The 22,180-nt window shown below is 48.8% G+C and overlaps 1 protein-coding gene across 1 annotated transcript in view; it reads left to right on the forward strand.

Annotated features, from left to right (window-relative positions):
- Positions 1 to 22,180, forward strand: part of arfgef3 (ARFGEF family member 3) — a 197,729-nt gene that overhangs the window by 169,832 nt on the left and 5,717 nt on the right. The window contains exons 46-48 of the mRNA XM_069936112.1: positions 5,411 to 5,542; positions 10,013 to 10,143; positions 18,763 to 20,026. Of these exons, the coding sequence (XP_069792213.1) occupies positions 5,411 to 5,542; positions 10,013 to 10,143; positions 18,763 to 20,026 (1,527 nt within the window). The remainder of the gene's footprint in view (positions 1 to 5,410; positions 5,543 to 10,012; positions 10,144 to 18,762; positions 20,027 to 22,180) is intronic.

A 22,180-nucleotide genomic window follows, 5' to 3' on the forward strand; every position in this document is an offset into this window, starting at 1 on the left:
TGTGGGCCCAGGATAGGTCAGGACCAATGCTGTGGACCCAGGACCAATGAAGTGCTGTGGGCCCAGGATAGGTCAGGACCAATGCTGTGGGCCCAAGACCAATGAAGTGCTGTAGGCCCAGGCTAGGTCAGGACCAATGCTGTGGGCCCAGGACCAATGAAGTGCTGTGGGCCCAGGATAGGTCAGGACCAATGCTATGGACCCAGGACCAATGAAGTGCTGTGGGCCCAGGATAGGTCAGGATCAATGCTGTGGACCCAGGACCAATGAAGTGCTGTGGGCCCAGGATAGGTCAGGACCAATGTTGTGGACCCAGGACCAATGAAGTGCTGTGGGCCCAGGATAGGTCAGGACCAATGCTGTGGGCCCAGGACCAATGAAGTGCTGTGGCCCCAGGATAGGTCAGGACCAATGCTATGGACCCAGGACCAATGAAGTGCTGTGGGCCCAGGATAGGTCAGGATCAATGCTGTGGACCCAGGACCAATGAAGTGCTGTGGGCCCAGGATATGTCAGGACCAATGCTGTGGGCCCAGGTCCAATGAAGTGCTGTGGGCCCAGGATAGGTCAGGACCAATGCTGTGGACCCAGGACTAATGAAGTGCTGTGGGCCCAGGATAGGTCAGGACCAATGCTGTGGACCCAGGACCAATGAAGTGCTGTGGGCCCAGAATAGGTCAGGACCAATGCTGTGGGCCCAGGACCAATGAAGTGCTGTGGGCCCAGGATGGGTCAGGACCAATGCTGTGGGCCCAGGTCCAATGAAGTGCTGTGGGCCCAGGATAGGTCAGGACCAATGCTGTGGGCCCAGGTCCAATGAAGTGCTGTGGGCCCAGGATAGGTCAGGACCAATGCTGTGGGCCCAGGACCAATGAAGTGCTGTGGGCCCAGGATAGGTCAGGACCAATGTTGTGGACCCAGGACCAATGAAGTGCTGTGGGCCCAGGATAGGTCAGGACCAATGCTGTGGGCCCAGGACCAATGAAGTGCTGTGGGCCCAGGATAGGTCAGGGCCAATGCTATGGACCCAGGACCAATGAAGTGCTGTGGACCCAGGATAGGTCAGGATCAATGCTGTGGACCCAGGACCAATGAAGTGCTGTGGGCCCAGGATAGGTCAGGACCAATGTTGTGGACCCAGGACCAATGAAGTGCTGTGGGCCCAGGATAGGTCAGGACCAATGCTGTGGACCCAGGACCAATGAAGTGCTGTGGGCCCAGGATAGGTCAGGACCAATGCTGTGGGCCCAAGACCAATGAAGTGCTGTAGGCCCAGGCTAGGTCAGGACCAATGCTGTGGGCCCAGGACCAATGAAGTGCTGTGGGCCCAGGATAGGTCAGGACCAATGCTATGGACCCAGGACCAATGAAGTGCTGTGGGCCCAGGATAGGTCAGGATCAATGCTGTGGACCCAGGACCAATGAAGTGCTGTGGGCCCAGGATAGGTCAGGACCAATGTTGTGGACCCAGGACCAATGAAGTGCTGTGGGCCCAGGATAGGTCAGGACCAATGCTATGGACCCAGGACCAATGAAGTGCTGTGGGCCCAGGATAGGTCAGGACCAATGCTGTGGACCCAGGACCAATGAAGTGCTGTGGGCCCAGGATAGGTCAGGACCAATGCTGTGGGCCCAAGACCAATGAAGTGCTGTGGGCCCAGGATTGGTCAGGACCAATGCTGTGGACCCAGGACCAATGAAGTGCTGTGGGCCCAGGATAGGTCAGGACCAATGCTGTGGACCCAGGTCCAATGAAGTGCTGTGGGCCCAGGATAGGTCAGGACCAATGCTGTGGGCCCAAGACCAATGAAGTGCTGTGGGCCCAGGATAGGTCAGGACCAATGCTGTGGGCCCAGGTCCAATGAAGTGCTGTGGGCCAGGATAGGTCAGGACCAATGCTGTGGGCCCAGGTCCAATGAAGTGCTGTGGGCCCAGGATAGGTCAGGACCAATGCTGTGGACCCAGGACCAATGAAGTGCTGTGGGCCCAGGATAGGTCAGGACCAATGCTGTGGACCCAGGACCAATGAAGTGCTGTGGGCCCAGGATAGGTCAGGACCAATGCTGTGGACCCAGGACCAATGAAGTGCTGTGGGCCCAGGATAGGTCAGGACCAATGCTGTGGGCCCAGGTCCAATGAAGTGCTGTGGGCCCAGGATAGGTCAGGACCAATGCTGTGGGCCCAGGACCAATGAAGTGCTGTGGGCCCAGGATAGGTCAGGACCAATGTTGTGGGCCCAGGTCCAATGAAGTGTTGTGGGCCAGGATAGGTCAGGACCAATGCTGTGGGCCCAGGACCAATGAAGTGCTGTGGGCCCAGGATAGGTCAGGACCAATGCTGTGGGCCCAAGACCAATGAAGTGCTGTGGGCCCAGGATAGTTCAGGACCAATGCTGTGGGCCCAGGTCCAATGAAGTGCTGTGGGCCCAGGATAGGTCAGGACCAATGCTGTGGGCCCAGGACCAATGAAGTGCTGTGGGCCCAGGATAGGTCAGGACCAATGCTGTGGGCCCAAGACCAATGAAGTGCTGTGGGCCCAGGATAGTTCAGGACCAATGCTGTGGGCCCAGGTCCAATGAAGTGCTGTGGGCCAGGATAGGTAGGACCAATGCTGTGGGCCCAGGTCCAATGAAGTGCTGTGGGCCCAGGATAGGTCAGGTCCAATGCTGTGGGCCCAGGACCAATGAAGTGCTGTGGGCCCAGGATAGGTCAGGACCAATGCTGTGGACCCAAAACCAATGAAGTGCTGTGGGCCCAGGATAGGTCAGGACCAATGCTGTGGACCCAGGACCAATGAAGTGCTGTGGGCCCAGGATAGGTCAGGACCAATGCTGTGGGCCCAGGTCCAATGAAGTGCTGTGGGCCCAGGATAGGTCAGGACCAATGCTGTGGACCCAGGACCAATGAAGTGCTGTGGGCCCAGGATAGGTCAGGACCAATGCTGTGGACCCAGGACCAATGAAGTGCTGTGGGCCCAGGATAGGTCAGGACCAATGCTGTGGGCCCTGGACCAATGAAGTGCTGTGGGCCCAGGATAGGTCAGGACCAATGCTGTGGGCCCAGGTCCAATTAAGTGCTGTGGGCCCAGGATAGGTCAGGACCAATGCTGTGGGCCCAGCTCCAATGAAGTGCTGTGGGCCCAGGATAGGTCAGGACCAATGCTGTGGGCCCAGGACTAATGAAGTGCTGTGGGCCCAGGATAGGTCAGGACCAATGCTGTGGACCCAGGACCAATGAAGTGCTGTGGGCCCAGGATAGGTCAGGACCAATGCTGTGGGCCCAGGACCAATGAAGTGCTGTGGGCCCAGGATGGGTCAGGACCAATGCTGTGGGCCCAGGTCCAATGAAGTGCTGTGGGCCCAGGATAGGTCAGGACCAATGCTGTGGGCCCAGGTCCAATGAAGTGCTGTGGGCCCAGGATAGGTCAGGACCAATGCTGTGGGCCCGGGTCCAATGAAGTGCTGTGGGCCCAGGATAGGTCAGGACCAATTCTATGGACCCAGGACCAATGAAGTGCTGTGGGCCCAGGATAGGTCAGGACCAATGCTGTGGACCCAGGACCAATGAAGTGCTGTGGACCCAGGATAGGTCAGGACCAATGCTATGGACCCAGGTCCAATGAAGTGCTGTGGGCCCAGGATAGGTCAGGACCAATGCTGTGGACCCAGGACCAATGAAGTGCCGTGGGCCCAGGATAGGTCAGGACCAATGCTGTGGACCCAGGACCAATGAAGTGCCGTGGGCCCAGGATAGGTCAGGACCAATGCTGTGGGCCCAGGTCCAATGAAGTGCCGTGGGCCCAGGATAGGTCAGGACCAATGCTGTGGACCCAGGACCAATGAAGTGCTGTGGGCCCAGGATAGGTCAGGACCAATGCTATGGACCCAGGTCCAATGAAGTGCTGTGGGCCCAGGATAGGTCAGGACCAATGCTGTGGACCCAGGACCAATGAAGTGCTGTGGGCCCAGGATAGGTCAGGACCAATGCTGTGGACCCAGGACCAATGAAGTGCTGTGGGCCCAGGATAGGTCAGCCTTCATATGCACACCAAAGAACCTTTGTGCTCTCCACAACAGAACCATTGACATGTAATGGAGAATGGTCGACTTTTATCCTTCTGAAGTCCACAGTCATGTCCCTTGTCTTGTCCACCTTGAGACTCAGGTTGTTGTTCTTGCACCATTTTATGAGTCTTTCACCCTCCTCTCTGTAAGCCGACTCATCGGTGATGAGGGCCAACTACTACTGTGTCGTCCACATCCTTCATTATTCTGTTGCAACTGAATCTGGGTGTGCAAATTAAATTTCCACAATAGGCCATGAGGCAGCAGATAGGATGGATAAGTATTTACAGTACCAGTTAGTGCGGAAAAAACCCTGCCAAAATGTGAGAGATGGACCAGTGAAGACTAGAGAGTATTAGCTCTAAGGAAAGGATTTTTTTCTCTTGAGCATCGAAGGCTGAGGGGGCATGGTTTTAAGGTGAGAGGGGGAAAGTTTAAGGTAAATGAAGGTAAAGTACATGGATTCTTAATGTGGAAGAGCAAAGGAAACTTGGGGTCCAAATTCATAGACCTCTCACGGCTGACGGGCAAGTGAATAGGGGATTTAAGAAGGATTTTGGGATGCTGGGCATCCTTAGTTGGGGGATGGAGGTAATGCTGCAGCTCTATACAACTCTGTTTAGACCACCATTAGCATATTGTGTTCAGTTCTGGTCACCTCATTACAAGAAAGATGTGGCAGCTATGGAGAGGGTGCAGAGGAGACGTTGCTTGGATTGGAGAACATGTCCTATGGAGCAAGGTTTTCAGAGCTGGTGGGAGGGGTGGTTTCTCTCATTAGAGTGAAGAAAGACGAGAGGTGACTTAATAGAGGTCTACAGATTATGAGAAGTTTAGACAGGGTGGACAGCCAGCACCTTTTTACCAAGGCGAGAGTAGCCAACACGAGATGACCTCTGTGTAAGGTGAAAGGAAAGTCAGAGTGAAGTAGTGGATGCTACCACCCATTGTCAGGGGTGGTGGTGGAGTCCAGTACAGGGATGTTTAAAAGACCCTTGGATGCAATAAAAATAGATGGTTAGGTGTGTGAGGTAGTTCTGTAATATGTGAGGCAAGTTCTCTTTGTCCTTAGTGGGGGATGTCTGGAACACGCTGCTGTTCAGATTTGTGGGGGCTGAAACAGTTGCAATGTTTGAGAGGTGTTTGGACAGGGTCATAAACAAGTGGAAGACAACATGCATGGAAAATGGGATTAGTTTAAATGGCCCTCATAGTTGTCACAGACATTGTGGGTCAAAGGGACCATTCCTTTAGATGGTTCTACGTTCTAAGGAAGGCTCCAAACTAGGTATTTGCCACACCCCTCAATGGCTGGTATCATTGAGCTAGTTTGTTCTTGCCTCACAGAACTTGCTGGCCTGTTTCCAGAGTGGCTCAGAAAGCTTCAGTGGAGATGCGTGTGAAGTGAAGGTGGCCGCGCCCTTGCATTCTGCCAGTGCAGAGGCAGAATACTGGAGAATCCGGGCAATGGCTCAGCAGGTGAGATGCCAGCACCAACTTTTGGTGTCAAACCCATCGTGGAGACTGATGGGATGAATAGGGAGCTAGTTCAGTCAAGGAATATTCTCCATTTTCCGAGGGTTGGGGGCAGGAGATCATTCATTCCTTTGTGTCTTTTGTTAATTCATCATTATGATTGCCCTAGATCCACAGGGCTAGCAAAATTCCATCCACCTCAGATTTCAAATTATTGGGATAGACTTTCTTCTTTGACCCCCCACCCCCCCAACCTGGGCTTATACTGGAAGTGACCTGGGTATCTCTGAGAAAGATCCAGTTTCCAGTGCTAGCAATGAGCAAACCTACCTTCTGCCCAGACCACCCCAAGCCTCACCAATTGGAGCTGGTCCTGTTTTCCAGTCAACTGATCATGAATTTAACAGGCCATTGCAGTCTCCTGCAAGGTTCCCAGTTACCTGCCCCCGATTATGTGCAAGGTTAAACCAGGCACAAACAAGGCCTTTGCTTCAGTTCACAGAGAAAATGGCAAATTGTTTTTTGTTATTATTCAACTTGTTTCAATGTTTTGATTGTTGCACAATACAAGGATGTACTTTCAGATTTATTGCTGCCCTTTGTTTTCTTTAGAGTGGAAGAGGCCAAAGGGGAAACTGATTGAGGTATACTGTAGTGTAGATTGTGGAGGGTCATGTGGCCTCTCCGTCTGGAACCTAGTCGGAAGTCGCATCAAGGTTGGACTCTGCCACCCATTAGAGCAAACCTCACCATTGGTCCCCTTAATCACCTAGTGATTACCTGGGACAGATCCCCACGTGCAGTTGCTCTTTCCCTTTTGCTCTATGGCCCTGAGATGGACCCTGATGTGGACAATGCTGGAGGAGTTGTTGGTAAGGCGTGCACTACATAGGGATCGCCTCAAACCGTGCATCTTGGCGCCTCACAGTTCGGCGGGCAGCAACCTCCTTTGAAGAAGACCGCAGAGCCCACCTCACTGTCAAAAGACAAAGGAGGAAAAACCCAACACCCCAACCCCAACCCACCAATTTTCCCCTGCAACCGCTGCAACCGTGTCTGCCTGTCCCACATCGGACTTGTCAGCCACAAACGAGCCTGCAGCTGACGTGGACATTTACCCCTCCATAAATCTTCGTCCACGAAGCCAAGCCAAAGAGAAGAGATAGGGATCAGGGCTTTGTATGCTGTCATAGTTGTAGATAGCATCTGAGCCGTGTCCACGGTAGACAAGGAACGGTGGGTAATGTATTGTATTTCTGGTTTGCAATAAGTCTGTATAAAGAGTTACTGGTATCGGTAGTGTTCACAAGATCACAAAACAAAGGAACAGAAACTGGCCATTTGGCCCGTCAAGTCTGCTCCGTGAAACCTTCCTGAGCTAAACTGTTCTCGCAGCTAGTCCCAAGTTCCGGCCTTGTTCCCATATCCCATGATACCCTGACTAATTAGATACCTATCAGTTTCCCCTTTAAATTCTTCCAACGATCCGGCCTCCACAGCTGCATGTGGCAACGAATTCCACAAAGCCACAACCCTCTGGCAAAGAAATTTCTCCTCATCTCTGTTGTAAATTGGTACTTTTTAATTCTAATACTGTGGCCTCTTGTCCTGGAATCAGCCAACAGGGAAAACATCTTATTTACATCCACTCTGTCCAATCCATTCATTGTTTGAAATGTTTCTATGAGATCCCCTCTCATTCTTCTATATTCCAAGAGTCCAAGAGCCGCTGGGTATTCCTCATATTGTTAGCCTTCTCATTCCTGGAATCATTCTGGTAAACCTCCTCTGTTCCCTCTCCAACCTTCCCTCTCTATCCTTTCTAAGAGATGGGGCCCAAAACGGTACACAGTTACTTCAAATGAGGTCTCACCAGTGTCCCATGGAGTCTCATCAACACCTCTTTATTCTTACGTACAATCCCCTTTGAAACGAATGCCAACATATCATTCGCCTTCTTTCCCGCCGATCCAACCTGGGGGTCAACTTTCAGGTTATCCTGCACGAAGACCCCCAAGTCCCTTTGTACTTGTGAGGTTTGAATTTTCTCCCCATCCAAATAATAATCCGACCATTTATTTCCTCGACCAAAATGCACAACCATACATTTCTCAACATTATATCTCATTTGCCATTTCTTCGCCCATTCTCATAGCTGTCCAAGTCTCTCTGAAACCTTTTGATTTCTTCTACACTTCGTACTCTACCACCTATCTTGGTGTCATCTGCAAACTTTGCCACAAAACCATTTAATGCACAATCTAACTCATCAATATACATTGTGAAAAGAAGCGGCCCCAACACCGACCCCTGTGGAATGCCACTAGTAACAGGCAACCAACCAGAATAGGATCCCTTTATTCCCACCCTTTGCTTTCTGCCTATCAGCCAATCCTCCACCCAATCTATTATTTCACCGGTAATTCCATGGGCTCTCATCTTATTAAGCAGCCTTTTATGCGGCACCTTATGGCCTAAAGGCCTTTTGAAAATCCAAATACGCAAGATCCACAGCCTCTCCCTTGTCCACCCTACTTGAGAATTCCTCAAAAAATTCCAATAGGTTGGTCAGGCAGGATCTTCCCTTCATGAAATCCTGCTGGCTTGGACCCATCATGCCGTGCACCTCGAAGGACTCTATAACCTTGTCCTTAAGGATCGATTCCAATATCTTTCCAACTACCTAAGTCAGACCAATAGGCCTATAATTTCCATTTCTCTGCCTCCCTCCTTTCTTAAACAGCGGAACTACATTTGCTACTTTCCAGTCCTCGGGAACTATGCCTGAGTTGATTGATTTCTGGAAAATCAATTCCAATCCTTCCACAATCTCCAAGGCCACCTCCTTCAGAACTCGTGGGTGCACCTTATCTGGTCCCAGAGACTTATCTATTTTTAGACCATTTATCTTACTAACCATGATCTCTCTTGTAACCCTGACTATACCCGGAGACCTTTGAATATCAGGTATAACGCTAATGTCCTCCACAGTGAAGACTGACGCAAAATATCCATTTAGTTCCTCTGCCATCTCCTTGTCACCCATTATAATTTCTCCAACTTCATTTTCAATTGGCCCTATATCTACCCTTGTCTTTCTTTTACTTTCTATATATTTGAATAAACTCTTTTGTATATTATTTGCCAATTTTCTTTCATAATTCATCTTTTTCTTTCCTAATGACTTTCTTTGTCTCGAACTTTTTAAAAATTTCCCAGTCCTCTGCTTTTCCAGTAATTTTTTCTCCCCTGTCTGCTCTCCCTTTTGCTTTTGTTTTAGCTTTAACCTCTCTTGTTAGCCAAATATGCATTATTCTACCATTCATAATTTTCCTTTTCCTTGGAATATATCTATCCTGGTCTTTCCTTATTTCTTTTAGAAATATCAACCCATTCTGTTCTGCCGTCCCCCCCATCTACCTTACTTTTCCAGTCAACTTGGGCCAGTCCCTCTCTCATCCCACTGTAATCCCCTTTATTCCACTGAAATATTGACACATCTGACATCATTTTTTTTGCCTTTCAAATTGGAAGCTGAACTCTTATCGTGTTGTGGTCACTCCTTCCCAAGGGCTCCACATCCTTTAAATCCCTCATCACCTCAGGTTCATTACACATCACCCAATCCAAAACCACCGATCCTCTGGTGGACTGATTGACCAGCTGTTCCAGAAAGCCATCTTTTGGGCATTCTATAAATTCTTTCTCCTGAGATCCTGTACATTCCTGACATTCCCAATCCCCTTTCATATTAAAATCTCCCTTAATTACCTTGACATTCTCCTTTTGACCTGCTTTTTCTAATTCCAGCTGCAGTTCACAGTCCACGCCCTGGCTGGTGTTTGGGGGCCTGTATATTATAGCTAGTAAGGTCTTTTTACCCTTGCCATCTCTTATTTCAACCCATAAAGATTCCAGAACCTGTCCCTATGTCTCTTTTTTCAAGTGATTTGATAGCATTGTTTCCCATCAGGGCCACACCAACCTGCCTATCCTATACAAGGAATAACCCTGTACATTCAGTTCCCAATCAAATCCCTTATTCAGCCATGTTTCGGTGAAGGCCTACCTTAGTCCCCCTCCAGTTCAGGTGCAGCCCATCTTGTTTGTAGAGGTCAGACTTAAGTCCAGTGCGACTAGGTTGTACTGTTTTGTGCGATTGAGAATACCTGCGTGTGTTATTCCTGTTGTGATCCCCTTATGCATGCTTTAATAAAGATTATTTTTGCATTCAGTTTGTGTCCACTCCTGCTATTCTTTGAACCCATTGAACCTTTCCCTTCTGACACAACGTATACCAAACAACGAGGTACAGGGACAAAGTGAATGCTAAAATTTCTTTCCCTATAGCAGAGATGCTTAAAACTAGATAGCACAAATATAAGGGGCAGAATGGATTTTAAAAAGAATTTTAGAAGAGTATTTGTAAGCCACTGCTTAATTAATGAGTAACACGATTATAACTTTCCTCAGGTTTTCCTGCTGGATACTCAGTGCTCTCCCAAGACTCCCAATAGCAGAGAGGGTTTTGAACACGCTCAATCCTGTGTGCTGATCATCGAGCTTCCACCAGATGAAAAGCCCAATGGTCACACTCAAAGGAGGTAAAGGGATGCAGCAGGACTGAGGGGTTGGGAGAGGAGCGGGTGCAGTATATTGTTTCCAGCTAATGAATATTCTTCCTCGTGCTCCTGCGAGTTGGAATCATTCACATTGAACGTTTTCGCGGAAACATGAAAAATGGGAGTGTTCAGCCTGCTCCAACATTCAATGCAACCATTCACTCAATAGTATATTCTTCCTCCCTCCCCATGCTCCTAGGTGTCTTTTGTGTTTAGAAATCTATTTTTCTGCATTAATATACTCAGTGACTTGGCCTCTGTGATGGTAAATTCCACAGATTCACCACACAATCTGAGTGAAGAAATCTCTCCTTTATCCTGAGAGTCTGATCCTTTTTCTAGACACCTCAGGCAGGGAAGCCGAGCTTTGTCAGAATCATATAAGAATCATATTCCATTAAATTCGAGTGAATTCAAACCTAGTTGACTTTATCTTTCCACACACAGCAGTCCCACCATCCAGGAATCGGACTGGTGAACTCTGTCCTATATTCGGTAACTTTGTCAAGGTCCCGCACAAGTGCAGCAGGCACATTCTTCCCACTGAACTCAAATCCTCTTGCTAATGTGGCCAAGATACTACTTGAGCTCTTAATGGCCTGATGCACATTTCTCGCATGTACACCCTTGTTTCTTTGTACATCATCACTTTCCAATCTAACAGCAAATAATTATATTCTTTCTGTTTTTCATACCAAAGGATATATATTCACATTTATCCATGTTATACTGCCTTGCCTTGTTTCTGCCCAATCATTCAATGTGAGTTGCTTTGAAGCCCGTTCACCCTCCTCTCAGCCAACAGTCCCTGCCCCAAGCTTTGTGCTGTTTGTTTTCATACGTGGCAAAGTATTACATTTAGTTCCCTTGTTCAAATCATATCTTTGCAATGCATAGATTTGGGTCAAACACTGATGCAGTACCTCAGTGATTACTGCTTTCCACCCAGAGAATCCTTTTCTGCCATCTGTTTCCTGTCAGTTTACAATTCATGCCAATCCATTACCCCCAAAAACATGCACTTTAATTTTCAAGCACAATTTTCCCGTCTGAAATCCATATTGACTTTATTTATTCCCATTGATATCTCCAAAATGTTCTATGATTTCATTTTCTTAGAATACCATCCAGCACTTCCCCATTACTGATGCTGGGCTAACCAGCCTGATGCTTCCTATTTTCTCTCTCCCTCCTAATCGGGAGCTGGTAAAGCCCTGATTCAGTTGAGGGCTATTCTAGCTCTTCTGAGGGTTGGGAACATTCACTCCTTTGTGCCCTTTATAAATTCAGCATCATGGCTGCTCAGTACCTTAATCCACATGCCCTGGATCCACGGGGCTAGCAAAATTCCATCCACCTCAGATCTCAAATTATCGGGATAGATTTCTCTTTGCCCACCCACCTGGGTTTATACTGGAAGTGACCTGGCATCCCTGAGGAACATTCAGTTTCCAGTGCTGGTAATGAACAAACCTACCTTCTGCACAGACCACCCCGAACTTCACCAGTTGGAGCTGGTCCTGTTTTCCAGTCAACTCATCGTGAACTTAACAGGGCATTGCAATCTCCTGTAGGCCTCCCGGCTATCTGTACCCGATTCTGTGCAAGGTTGTTAACTTAATCCTTTCTCATTGTACCCAATGAAGTCTAGGAGAGCCTGATTTCTCTGTGGAGGCTGCCTGGCCTGCTGAGTACTTCCAGCTTCTCTTTGTTTGCTTAGGGTAGCCTATTCCCTGGCTGGCCGTTCGACTTGCTAGTCCAAAGTCAGTCTGTGCACACTTCATGATTTCTTCCTCCTCAGTGTTATTAGATTTAGATGTACAGCACAGTAACGGGCCATTTCGGCCCACTAGTCCGTGCTGCCCAATTACACCCCATTAATCTACACCCCTGGTACATTTCGAACAGTGGGACGAAACCGAAGCCCTCAGAGAAAACCCACACAAACATTTGGAGAATGTAAAAAAAACTCCTTACAGACAGCGCAGAATTGGAACCCAGATCTGGTCCCGATCATTGGTGCTGTAAAGGCCTCATGCTAACCGTTACACCAACCGTAATGGCCAGTCCATGTGTTGACTGGATTCACCAATTACTGTAGCCCCCTTTCTGATGTCCCTTTAACTTCCTCGGTGCTGCCATCTACTATGTGGCCACTTCTGTGCAAAGGCCCTTCAGTGTCTTTAGCACCTTAGTGGTACTCGTTTCCATCCAGGCTGATTCCACATTTTTATTTTATGAACTAGTGTTCATCGTTTGCCCCTGACCTTTACAGTTTTTTCTTTCTAATTATCACTGCCCGCGTACATTTAAATTTCAACATTGGTCACCCCTGCAGCTGTAATTGGCAATTACATTTGCTGGTTCTTGCATTCTTTAATTCATCCAATTACAAATCCTCTCCACGTATAAATACAGAACCTTTAGATTCATTTTTAGTAATACTGCAGAGCTACTTATCTTGGTTCCATTATTTCGTGTCCAGCTGTTTGTTGATGTGGTCTTTCTTGACAGAATATGTTTTTCTTCACCTCAGTCACTTTCCTACTCTAATATTGTTTTTTCCACAGCATTCTTGGTTCCTTTCCACTCCAAAGTTGACTCCCCTTATTTTTGGCCCCAGCCGCCTGTCCACCTGAGTTCCCGGCCGCCTGCCTGCCTGAGTTCCCAACGCCCCAGTTCCCCGTCCGTCTGAGTTCCAGACACCCCGGCCGCCCACCCGAGTTCATGACTCCCCGATGGCAGATCCTCGTCCTGGCCGCCTGTCGACCACAGATCCTCACCCCAGCTGCCTGCCCGCTGGAGCTCCTGATGCCTCGACCGCAGATCCTCACCCCAGTCCTCCCGCCCACCGGAGCTCCCAACGCCCCGACTTCAGATCCTCACCACTGGCCTCCTGCCCACCGGAGCTCCCAACACCCAACCCCCCCACCCCCTCCAGTGTCACTACTTACCTTCCTACTTACTCAACCTGGCAGAACTTGGGAGGCACGGTCGGTGTAGCGATTAGCGCAATGCCTTTACAGCACCAGCGCTCGGGCCCAGGTTTCTGTAGGGAGTTTGTACGTTCTCCCAGTGTCCACGTGGATTTTCCCCGGGGGCTCCGGTTTCCTCCCACTGTTCAAAAATGTACCAGGGTGTAGGTCAATCGGGTGTTTTTGGGCAGCATGGACTCGTGGGCCGAAATGGCCTGTTCCCATGCAGTATGTCTAAATTTAAATTTAAAAACTTTTATCCCTTATATGTTGCCATTCCAATTTAATCTCCAAAGATGCTAGAATTTATAGGGCCACTGTAAGCCCACCCCATTTACAATGCTGCGAGAGAGGCTGTAAGCTTCTGCCAACGCTAAATGTTTACCTTTAACCATATAACAGTATAACCATACAACAATTTACAGTACAGAAACAGGCCATCTCGGCCCTTCTAGTCCGCATGTTTTATGTGAAACTCCACTAGTTCCACCTACCCATTCCCTTGCCCATAACCCTCCAACCCCCTCACATCCATGTACTCATCTAACCTCCTCTTAAATGACAGACTTGACCCTGCCGCAACTACCTCTTCTGGAAGATCATTCCACTCAGCCACCCCTCTCTGAGTGAAGAAGCTCCCTCTTATGTTACTCCTAAAGTTTGGCCCCTTAACCCTTACCTTGTTCCAATCTCCCCTACTCTCAAGGGAAAGAGCCTATTCGCATCTACTCTATCTATTCCCTTCATAATTTTAAATACCTCTATCAAATCCCCTCTCAACCTTCTACGCTCCAATGAATAAAGTCCCAGTCTACTCAATCTTTCTCATTATTCAAGATACTGCAATCCAGGCAACATTTTCGTAAACCTTCTTTGCACCCTGTCAACCTTACTGATATCCTTCCTATAATTTGGAGACCAGAACTGCATACAATACTCCAAACTTGGCCTCACCAATGCCTTAAACAGTCTCAGCATCACCTCCCAGCTCCTATATTCTATGTTCTGATTTATAAAGCCCAGCATACCAAAAGCCGTCCTCACCACCCTATCTACATGTCTGCATTCTGACTTATCCCCTTCCTTTATACAACCCACTATACTGTGGTATCGTCAACAAATCTGTAGATGGTTCAAACATTTAACCCCAACCTTTGTATTTGTCTTTGCTGGACACCAAGGGTGAGCCCTGGTGATGAGAACTCGCCGCAGAGATATTATAATGGGTGTACATTGTTCTGCATTGCCCATATTTGATCCTTTGGAAGTAAGGGTCACTGGGCTCAATAAAACATATTTAGCAGATGTAATCAAAGAATTTCTGACCTGAATATTTAATCCTCCCCAGTGGACGATGGTTAATCCCACTTCTGCCATGTTCAACCCTCTCATGGTGGCAAGAGTTGAACCTTCCCCAGTGGGCAAAGTTCAATCTGTCCCCAGTACCCAGCTTTGGTGCCTCCTTTGGGGTCTTCCCCTGCGATGTGTGCAACCTGCTGATGACGTTGTTTTTGTTCTCTTGGTCTAATCTTTCTTCTGTTTGCTTCCCTTTTATCTCATGTCTGATGACCAAACAGGAAAATAGGGTAAGGAGTCCAACTTCATTTTACTGTCCTATTCTTGCTCTAAGATGGCAATTTCATTCCAGGTTTCCGCACCTGTCCTGTGACCAAGACAAATGTAACATACTGCAGGTGCAAGAAATTTAAAATCTATAAAACGTAAGGGTGCTTAAAGTATCTTCAATCATAACTTATGAACAAGAACCAGAAACTAAGTTACAGGGCTCTGGGAAAAGAATAGATAGCAGATATGATACAATGTGCTGAATGGCTCCACTCTGTAAAAACACAAAACTGGTCAAACAGTAGCAAGGATAAATAACGTTTCATCAAGGTATGAAAAAATGTCGGCAGGTGCCCGAACAAAATGGTGGGGGAGGAGAGGGGATGGGAAGGAGCATGATCCCAAAGGCAGGAGAAGGGAGGGAGGGCACAGCAGCAAGCAGAGGGAGGAGGGATGGCTGGGTGAATGGAGAGGGAAGGGGGAGGAAAGAAGACAAAGGGGAAGGGAAGGGAGGGGGAATGAAGAATAGGGTAGCAGAAACCAGAGAAGTCGATGTTAATGGCCATCCAGCTGGAGAGTGCCCAGACGGAAAATCAAGTGTTGTTCCTCCAAATTATGGTGGTCTTGTTGGGACAGTATATGAGACCATGGACAGACATGTGAGAATAGGAGTGGGGCTCAGAATTGAAGTGGATGGCCACTGGGAGATCCCTGTCATTGCTGCGGACAGAGTAGAGATGCTCAGCGAAGTGACCTCCCAAGCTGCGCCCGGTCTCTCCGATGCAGAGAAACCACAAAAGGAGCACCAGATGCAGTAGGTAACATTTTACTTTTTACTACGTCGCTTTTTCTTGTCCCATTTTGAGGATTTTCTCACCTTATCATATCCAATTAACAACTTTGGCTGTTGGTCCGGACTCCCCCGACATCCCCCCCCCCCCCCCACCTCCCCCACCTCCCATCCTTCCTTCTTTCTCTCCCCAGACCTTAATTCAGATCCCTGTCTGCTTTTTGCTCTTGACTTGAAGAAGGACTCAGGCCCGAAATGTCAGCAATATATCTTTACCTTCTATGGAGGCTGCGAGACCGGCTGAGTCCCTCCAGCATTTCTGTGTGTTTTTACTACAATCACAGCATCTGCAGATTTTCATGTTTCACTCCTTATATTCCAGGCCCCAACCTTTAAAAGCAAACACGCCACATACCTTATTCACCACCTAACATTCAGCCCAACTCATCCATTTGACCAGTGAGCACCCTTCTTAATCCCATCTCCCAGAACCTGATCCATACCATTCTATGCTGGACAATTCAAATCGAGATACCCCTTTAATGCTTAATGTATCCTTAACTTTACTATATATATAGTCCACTGTTTGAGCTGCTGAGTTTCTCCAGTATTGTGTTTTTACTTCAACCATGGTGTCTGTGGACTTACGTGTTTGACTTTTTTCCTTTAGTTCTCTCATGCTGTTGGTGATCCAGCCTTAATTATTCTCTCTGGCATGCACATTTCACCTGAAGTCACAGACACAAGTGTTTAACTCAGACAGGTACAAAGTGTTGCAATTTGGTAGGTTAAACCAGGACAGTGAATGGTAGGGCCCAAGGGGGATGAAGAACAAAGAGACACAAGAGGATAATTGCATAGTTAGTCCCAGGATGGCGGTAAAGCAGGTAGAAGGCAGTGTTTATCATGTGTGGGAATTGGACTGGGCGTTTTGTACAGGATCAAGGCTGTCATGTCAAAACTGTACAAGACATTGGTGAGCTCAGACTTGGAGTTCTGGACACCCAACTAAAGGAAATATATTAAGCCTGAAAGGGTGAGGGGGGACAGTGACAGCACCAGAGCAAATGTTAGTGAGGGGCATTAGCTTTTGGGGGAGGGAGCAGTGCAACGCTCATAAACTCACTCAGCAGTGGGGTGGGTTCTGAGGACGAGTGACGGCCACGACCATATGGGGATCATAGCACCTTGCTGGGGGGGGGGGGAGGCAATGCCCGCAGATGCCCCTCCTCGGCATTGACCCTGGCGTGGGAAAGATTTTTTAAATTTTTTTTATTTTTTATTTTTCACACCATAAATGCGTGGGAAAGATTCATGAGAGTGTTGTCAGGAATGTCAAGATCAAAATTCAAGATTCCATTTATTATCATTGTGTTAAAACTGTGTTCACGTTATGTGAAACTGCGTTTGCCCGCTGCAGGGCAGACAGATTCACCATTGCCAGAAATTGCCTGAAGTGTCTCTTACAAACAAAGAGAAGCAAAAGAGAGTCTCCCCAGAGCTACCAAGTGTCTGTAGATTTGCCTCCAGCTCTTCCACAGCCACCCAGAGTCCAGTCCAAACCATTGGCCACCCGTGCTCCAGATCCAAACCTCCAACATGGTCAGGAACCCTTCAGCGTCTTCGGCACCCCCTCAAATGCCAGTTCTGATACCTGATACCCCTCCAGCCAGTTTTGAGCCAGTCTCCGGCAGTCCGCAACTCGGCACGAGTCTCCCGACATCAGTCTCCAGCAGCCCACGGCCTCCACGGGTTCCTCGCCTCAAGCCCCCAGCAGCCCTCCGCATGCATGGGTCTTTCAGCTGCAGAGCCCCCCACACTGGTCCGCTGCCGTGGTCACCGTACCGTGGTTCAGCTCCTCTGCTTCTTCTCAGATGGGGGATGGTCTCCCCCATTTCTGGTGTAGTCTTGAATTATAAAGAGATTTTGAAAAGCTAGGACCTTTACTCTGTGAACCATAGGAGGCTACTGTCAGACTTTATGAAGGTTTATGAAATCATGAGGTGCACAGAGAAGGGAAATAGTCATCATCTTTTTCCCAGGATAAGGCAATTGAAAACTGGAAGGCATCGATTTAAGGTGAGGGGGAAAGATTTAAAAGGCACCTGAAGGATGCTGCCTCCACAGAGAATAGTGGGTATATGGAATAAACTGGCCAGAGGAAGCCGTAGAAGTGGAGACAACTGTAACGTTAAAAAGACACTTAGACGGGAGGGGAAAAGTTCGGAAGGCTAATGGACCAAACTCAGGCAAATGAGACCAGCTTGGTTGACATGGTCAAGTCATCCCAAACAGACCATGTCCATGCTCTCAAGCTCTGACTCTTGGTCAACTTGTGCACACAGATACATTCACGCACTCATATATTACCTCAATGACACTTCCTCACACCCAGTCCCCTGTAAGGATTCTATTCCTTTCTCTCAATTCCTCCATTGCATCCTCTCACAAGATGCCGTCTTCCCTTCCAGATCATTGAGGTGTCCTCCTTGACTCCCTCGTCAACTCATCCCTTCCCGTTAATTTCCCCCTTGCCACCTTCCCATGCAACTGCAGAAAGTGTCACCCGCAACCCCCTCTCTCACCTCCTTTCAGGGGCCCAAGCCGTTCTTCCAAGTGAAGCCATACTTGCGAATCTACAGAAGTCATCCAGTACTCCCGCTGTGGCCTTCTCTATTTCGGAGACACTGGACCCAGCCTGGCAAATCGCTTCACCGAGCACCTTCGCTCCGTCCGCATCAATGACAGGGATGTCCCAGTGGCCGACCATTTCAATTCTGTGCTCCACTCCCAGGTTGACATGTCTGTTCAAGGCCTCATGAAATGCCAATTTGGGGCCACCTGTAAATTAGAGGAGCAACGCTTAATATTCTGTCTGGGCACTCAAATACTGGATGGCATTAACACCTACTTCACTGGTTTCTGCTGGAGCGCTCCCCATTCTCCCTCTCTTCCCCACCCCTCTGTCTCCTTTCCTCCAGCTCTCCACCCCCTTCTCTCCCCCTCCCCCTGTTTGCTGGTGTTCCCTCCCTCTTTTATCCACCTATTACTTATTCTCCTTCCCTTTCCCCACCACTATTATATTCAGGTGCCTGCTGACATTTTGCTCATGCCTTGATGAAGGCCTCAAGCTCAAAATGTTGGTTATGCACCTTTAGCTTTGTGATATAAAGTACACCGTGTGGCCCACTGAGTTTCTCAAGGATTGTGTTTTTTACCATGTGCCCACGCACAGTTGTTAACTGTCTGCATTTCCATTTTAATCCACAGAATCCCATTCCGCACGATTGTGGTCAGCTTGTTATCTCACCAGGTGCTGCTCCAGAACCTGTACGACGTGCTGCTAGAAGAGTTTGTCAAAGGTCCGACGCCCAGCGATGCTCCGGACCGGACTATAGCCTTTGGAGAGAGCAGGGCAGCCGGATTCCTCCGGTACATCTCCATGCAGAACCTGGCCGTCATCTTCGACCTGTTGCTGGACTCGTACTGGACGGCTCGCGAGTTTGACACCCGTCCCGGGCTCAAGTACTTGCTGATGAAGGTGTCGGGGGTTGGCGGGGCGGCCAACCTTTACCGGCAGTCAGCCATGAGTTTCAGCATCTACTTCCAGGCCTTGATCTGCGCTATCCTGACCAACCAAGAGCACCTGTCGGCCGAGCAGGTCAAGAAGATCCTGTATGAGGAGGAGGAAGGGGAGCTGAGCTCGGACTCATCACAGCAGTGCTCATCGGAGGACGAGGACATCTTTGAGGAGACAGCGCAGGTCAGCCCGCCCAGGGGGAAGGAGAAGCGGCAGTGGCGGGCGAGGATCCCCTCCATCAGTGTCCAGCCAGGCAGCAACGCCGACTGGGCCTGGCTGGTCAGGCGGCTGCACAAGCTGTGCCTGGAGGTGTGCACCAACTACATCCAGCTGCACCTCGACCTGCAGAGCTGCGCCGAGGAGTCGCTGGCAGCGAAGGGCGAGCCGCTCGTCTTCCTGCCCGCCTGCCCCTCCGAAGGGTCCAGTCCGTCCTGCGCCTCAGGCAAAGAAATGGCGGCCACGCCACCACCCTCGTCGCCGTCATCGTCGGAGGGGAGCTGGCCACGCGCAGGCACGCAGGGTGCCTCGCCGCGCCGCGAAAGTGGCTGGCGGCTCGGCGGGAAGGCGCGCTTGGGGGACGACGGGACAGATGGAGACCCCAGGCCGTTGCCAGGCAGCCCCGAGCAGGGCCGCGGAAAGGAATGGTGGGAGAGCGCAGGCAGCAGGATCTACACCATTGCCACCGACCGGACCATCGGCAAGCTGGTGCTGGAGTACAAAAGGCGGAAGCAGCAGAATGCAGGCAAGGGAGAGACAGTGGCAGGAGGTGGAGGTGGTGGTGGTAGGGGCCCAGACTCTCCCCTGCAGCGGCCACAGCACCTCCTGGACCAGGGCCGGATGCGGCATTCGTTCAGCGCGGGCGCCGAGCTGCTCCGGCAGGAGAGGAGGCCGCGCTCGGGCTCCACAGCAAGCTGCCAGAATGTGTCCCTGCGTGACACAGAGGGCCAGATGCAGGTAAGATTCAGCTTCATGACAATACATGCAACCCAAAGATTCCTTTTTCCAGCAGGCCAGGCAGAAATGAGCACTTATTGCTAGTACACAAACAAACTGTACACAATGTACACGTAAACAAATAAAGAACCTGTAAACAGTCAATGAATGAAAACAATGTGCAATACAGAGAGGACAGGGCACGGTTGATGTAGTAGTTAGCGCAACGCCTGTACAGCGCCAGCCATCGGGACCGGGGTTCCAATCCCACACTGTCTGTAAGGAATTTGTACTTTCTCCCCATGTCTGCGTGGGTTTTCCCCAGGGGCTCTGCTTTCCTCCCACCTTTCGCAATGTACCTGGGGTGTAGGTTAATGGGGTGTAAATTGGGCGGCACTGGCTCGTGGGCCAAAATGGCTTGTTACCGCGCTGTATGGCTAAATTTAACAGAAAGAAATCAATAAAGTGCACATGTAAGAGTCCTTAAATGGGTCCCTGATTGAGTTTGTTGTTGAGGAATCTGATGGTGGAGGGGGAGCACCTGCTCTTGTGGCACTGGCACCTTTTTCCTGGTGGCAGCAGCGAGAGCAGAGTGTCTGCTGGGTGGCGTGGAACCTTGATGATCGCTACTGCTCTCTGGTGGCAGCGTTGCCTGTTGATGTTCTCGATGGTGGGCAGGGTCTTGCATGTGCCCTGGGCTGCGTCCACTACCTTTCGTGAGGGCTTTATGCTCAGGGGTGTTGGTGTCCTCGTATCAGACCGTGATAGGGTCGTAACCAGAGCTATTGGCACGATGGACTTCATAAAATGTTGAATACAGGAGTCGCGATATTATAGTGAAGTTGTACGAGTCATTGGTGAGGCCAAATTTGGAGCATTGTTTGCAGTTTTAGTCACCTAACTACAAGAAGGATATCAATAAGATATAAAGATTTACTACGATGTTGCCTGGACTTCAAGAACTGAGTTTCAGGGAAAGGTTAAACTTTGAAGGAGGTATACAAAATTATGAGGGGCATAGATAGAATGAATACAACACCCTGACCACGGATTCTCGCCCCAGCTGCCCACCCACTGGAGCTCCTGATGCCCTGACCACGGATTCTCAGACGCCCACCCATCCCTTCTGCTATCTCCAATTGCTATCTTCTTTGAGGGAAAAGTGGGGACCATTAATTGTTCCTACCAATGTGCTCAGACATGGAAATTCTAATTCAAAAGGAAAATGCAATCAAATTCGTCTCTAATATATATATGCTCCAATCCAAGATCAAAGCCCAAAATCTAGACTTACATAGACCAAGGGAGAGATGGGAATCGGATTTGGGCATTGTAATTGATCCACATTGCTGGTCAGATCTATGTGTAGATAGTATGACTACCTTAATTAACTCTAGATATAGACTGATTTATCATAATTTTCTGCACCAATTATATCTCACACTTCAAAAGATACATGAAAATAAACTAGGATTTTCTGATAGGTGTTTTGGTTGTTGGAACCTTTATACATTCCACCTGGTTATGCACGAAATTAAGACCCTTTTGGATAGAATTGGGGTAAGTGTTGACAAAAATTGAGGGGATGAACTTCCCTCCAGACCCGGAATTGTTTCTTCTGGGGAATTTTGCAGTTATAAAAGTTGACTTCTCCAGAAGTAACGCTAAACTTATTAAAATTGAGTTGTCAATCGCCAGGAAATGTATAGCAATAACATGGAAATCCGATTCCCGACTTTGCATGGATCATTGGAACATGGAAGTACAAAGTTGTACAGGTTTTCCCCTCGAGAAGACACTTATTTTCTTAGGAATAGATGTAGTACGTTCGTCGAAGTTTAGCAGCCTTATTTGGATGACCTTAATGCCCAGATTGTATAATTTATTATGATATTTGTCAATTAGTATACTCCTTACGAGAAATTTAATACTTTTAACATGATCTGAGATGTTGAACCTTGCTCCTATTGCTTTTTCTTTTTTATTTTCTTTCTTTTTATTTCCCTCTATGCCTTGCCGCCTGTCCCCTTTTCTTTTGAATCTGGGGAGCCGGGCGCTTGGAGAAGAGGGACTCTCCTTTTTTTCGGACATTATGAATATTTTTTCTACTAGGTCCCCTGTTGTTCATAATTTATATTAATGATTTGGATGATGGGGTGGTTAACTGGGTAAGTA

This window comes from Narcine bancroftii, chromosome 4, assembly GCF_036971445.1.
Source record: "Narcine bancroftii isolate sNarBan1 chromosome 4, sNarBan1.hap1, whole genome shotgun sequence".
Classification (NCBI taxonomy): Eukaryota; Metazoa; Chordata; class Chondrichthyes; order Torpediniformes; family Narcinidae; genus Narcine; species Narcine bancroftii.